This window comes from Tyto alba, unplaced genomic scaffold, assembly GCF_018691265.1.
Source record: "Tyto alba isolate M040663 unplaced genomic scaffold, T.alba_DEE_v4.0 Super-Scaffold_15, whole genome shotgun sequence".
NCBI classification, from domain to species: domain Eukaryota; kingdom Metazoa; phylum Chordata; class Aves; order Strigiformes; family Tytonidae; genus Tyto; species Tyto alba.
In genome coordinates this window covers 9,507,449-9,509,657 of record NW_024881277.1, presented here as the reverse complement: position 1 = coordinate 9,509,657, position 2,209 = coordinate 9,507,449, and the positions used below count along the sequence as shown (strand labels likewise).

Genomic DNA, 2,209 nt, shown 5'->3' with positions numbered 1-2,209 from the left:
CATGAATGTGTGAGAGATGTCTTTGGTTTTACCCAGAGAAATCTGTCCTCACTTGTCATTGTCATTTCCCTCTAGTACAGGACCCCAGGTTCATAGGGAGACCATGTCCAACAGCAGCTCCATCACTGAGTTCCTGCTCCTGGCATTTGCAGACAGACGGGAGCTGCAGCTCCTGCATTCTGGCTTTTCCTGGGCATCTACCTGGCTGCCCTCCTGGGCAACGGCCTCATCATCACCGCCATCGCCTGCGACCACCACCTCCACACCCCCATGTACTTCTTCCTCCTCATCCTCTCCCTCCTCGACCTGGGATACATCTCCACCACTCTCCCCAAAGCCATGGCCAATTTGCTCCAGGACACAAGGGTCATCTCCTTCTTGGCATGTGCTGCCCAGGTCTTTCTCTTTGTATTTTTCCTTGGAGCAGAATATTCCCTTCTCACCATCATGGCCTATGACCGCTATGTTGCCATCTGCCAACCCCTGCACTACGGGACCCTCCTTGGCAGCAGAGCTTGTGTCTACATGGCAGCAGCTGCCTGGGGCAGTGGATTCCTCAATGCTCTGCTGCACACTGCCGACACTTTTTCTCTACCACTCTGCCACGACAATGTGGTGGACCAGTTCTTCTGTGAAGTTCCCCAGATCCTCAAGCTCTCCTGCTCTGAATCAGGCTATCTCAGGGAATTTGGACTCCTTGTGTTTACTGCATTTTTATTCTTTGCTTGTTTTGTTTTCATTGTGCTGTCCTATGTGCAGATCTTCAGGGTCGTGCTGAGGATCCCCTCTGAGCAGGGACGGCACAAAGCCTTCTCCACGTGCCTCCCTCACCTGGCCGTGGTCTCCCTGTTCATCAGCACTTCATTTTTTGCCTACCTGAAGCCCTTCTCTTTCTCTTCCCCATCCCTGGATCTGGCGATGGCTGTTCTGTACTCAGTGGTACCTCCAACATTGAACCCCTTCATCTACAGTATGAGGAACAGGGACCTCAAGGATGCGGTGAAGGAATTGATCCAATGCACCTTGTTCCACCAGCAGTAACCTGCCTCACCTTCTCTGCAGAGTACCCAGAGCTTGGCTAGGCCAAGCCTCTGGTTCATTTTTTTCCTGTGATAATTGTCGTAAGAGGTAACTGCTTGGCTTCATTCCACTTCTCTAGAGGCTTCATCTGTTGTGTCTGAACCTTTCACAAATGCCTTGAACACTCTACCAGGTCCGCCTCCCTGAGAGCATCTCAGCAATAAAAAGGGTCTCCTGCGTGCCGTGCCTGAATGCTGGGCTATCCTAACAAAGCTGCTGCCAAGAATAAGCCCAAGGAATTAGAATTTTAAAAATGTTTTTTCTCATTCTTTTCTCCCTGCACTCTGGGTGATAAGCTTGTGGCAACTTTTGTTGTAACAACAAAAATTCCTCACGGGTTGAGATAAGAAGACTTTAATAATTGAAACAAGATGTAGTAATAATAATAATATTAGTAATAATAATAGAAATAATTGCAATAACTGTAATGAAAAGGAAGATAACAAAAAGAGAGAGGAATAAAACCAAAGAAGACAAGGGGTGCCCAGTGCAATTGCTCTGTACCCACTGATCCATGCCCAGCTGGTCCCCCCAAGCAGTGATCCACATCTCACGGCCAGCCAAACATCTTCCTCCCTCTTGTTTATATACAGGGCCTGATGTCATGTGGTATCAAATAGCACTTTAGCTAGTTCAGGTCAGCTGTCCTGGTCATGCACTCTCTCAGATTGTTGTGCCCCCCTTCACTGGCAGCATGGGAAACTGAACAATCCTTGACTTAGGATAAGCCCTGCTCAACAACAACTAAAACATCCCTGTGTTCTCAACATTGTTCTCATCCTAAACCCAAAGCACAGCACTACCAGATGCTAGGAAGAAAATTAACTCTGTCCCAGCTGAAATCATGACTTTGCAGATTGCCTTTCTTGGTAAGCCTGGCTCCTTGCAACCCTTTTTGTCAAATAGGGAAGTTCTTCTGGGCCCCACTGCCCTCTGCATCTGACATGCACACCAGCTGGTTGGGTCATTTGGCCTCTGTGACCAGATGCCGTGGATCATGCTCATTATCCAGGCTGTTTGCAAGCATCATATTCCTTCCTCTTGTTCTTTGCAGTCACTTGAACTAGGATCGGAAATGTCAGGCTGTGCTCTGCCTGTTGTGACAAACTGTTCAGCCATCGTCATGGTC

At 48.4% G+C, this 2,209-nt stretch overlaps 1 protein-coding gene across 1 annotated transcript; it reads left to right on the top strand.

Annotated features, from left to right (window-relative positions):
• Positions 1–483: 483 nt before the first annotated feature.
• On the top strand, positions 484–1,041 carry LOC122153094 (olfactory receptor 14J1-like; the record flags this gene model as incomplete). Its single annotated transcript, XM_042789201.1, has 1 exon — positions 484–1,041. A coding segment is annotated over one exon (558 nt), but the record flags the coding sequence as incomplete, so codon positions are not given.
• Between the last annotated feature and the right edge of the window lie 1,168 nt (positions 1,042–2,209).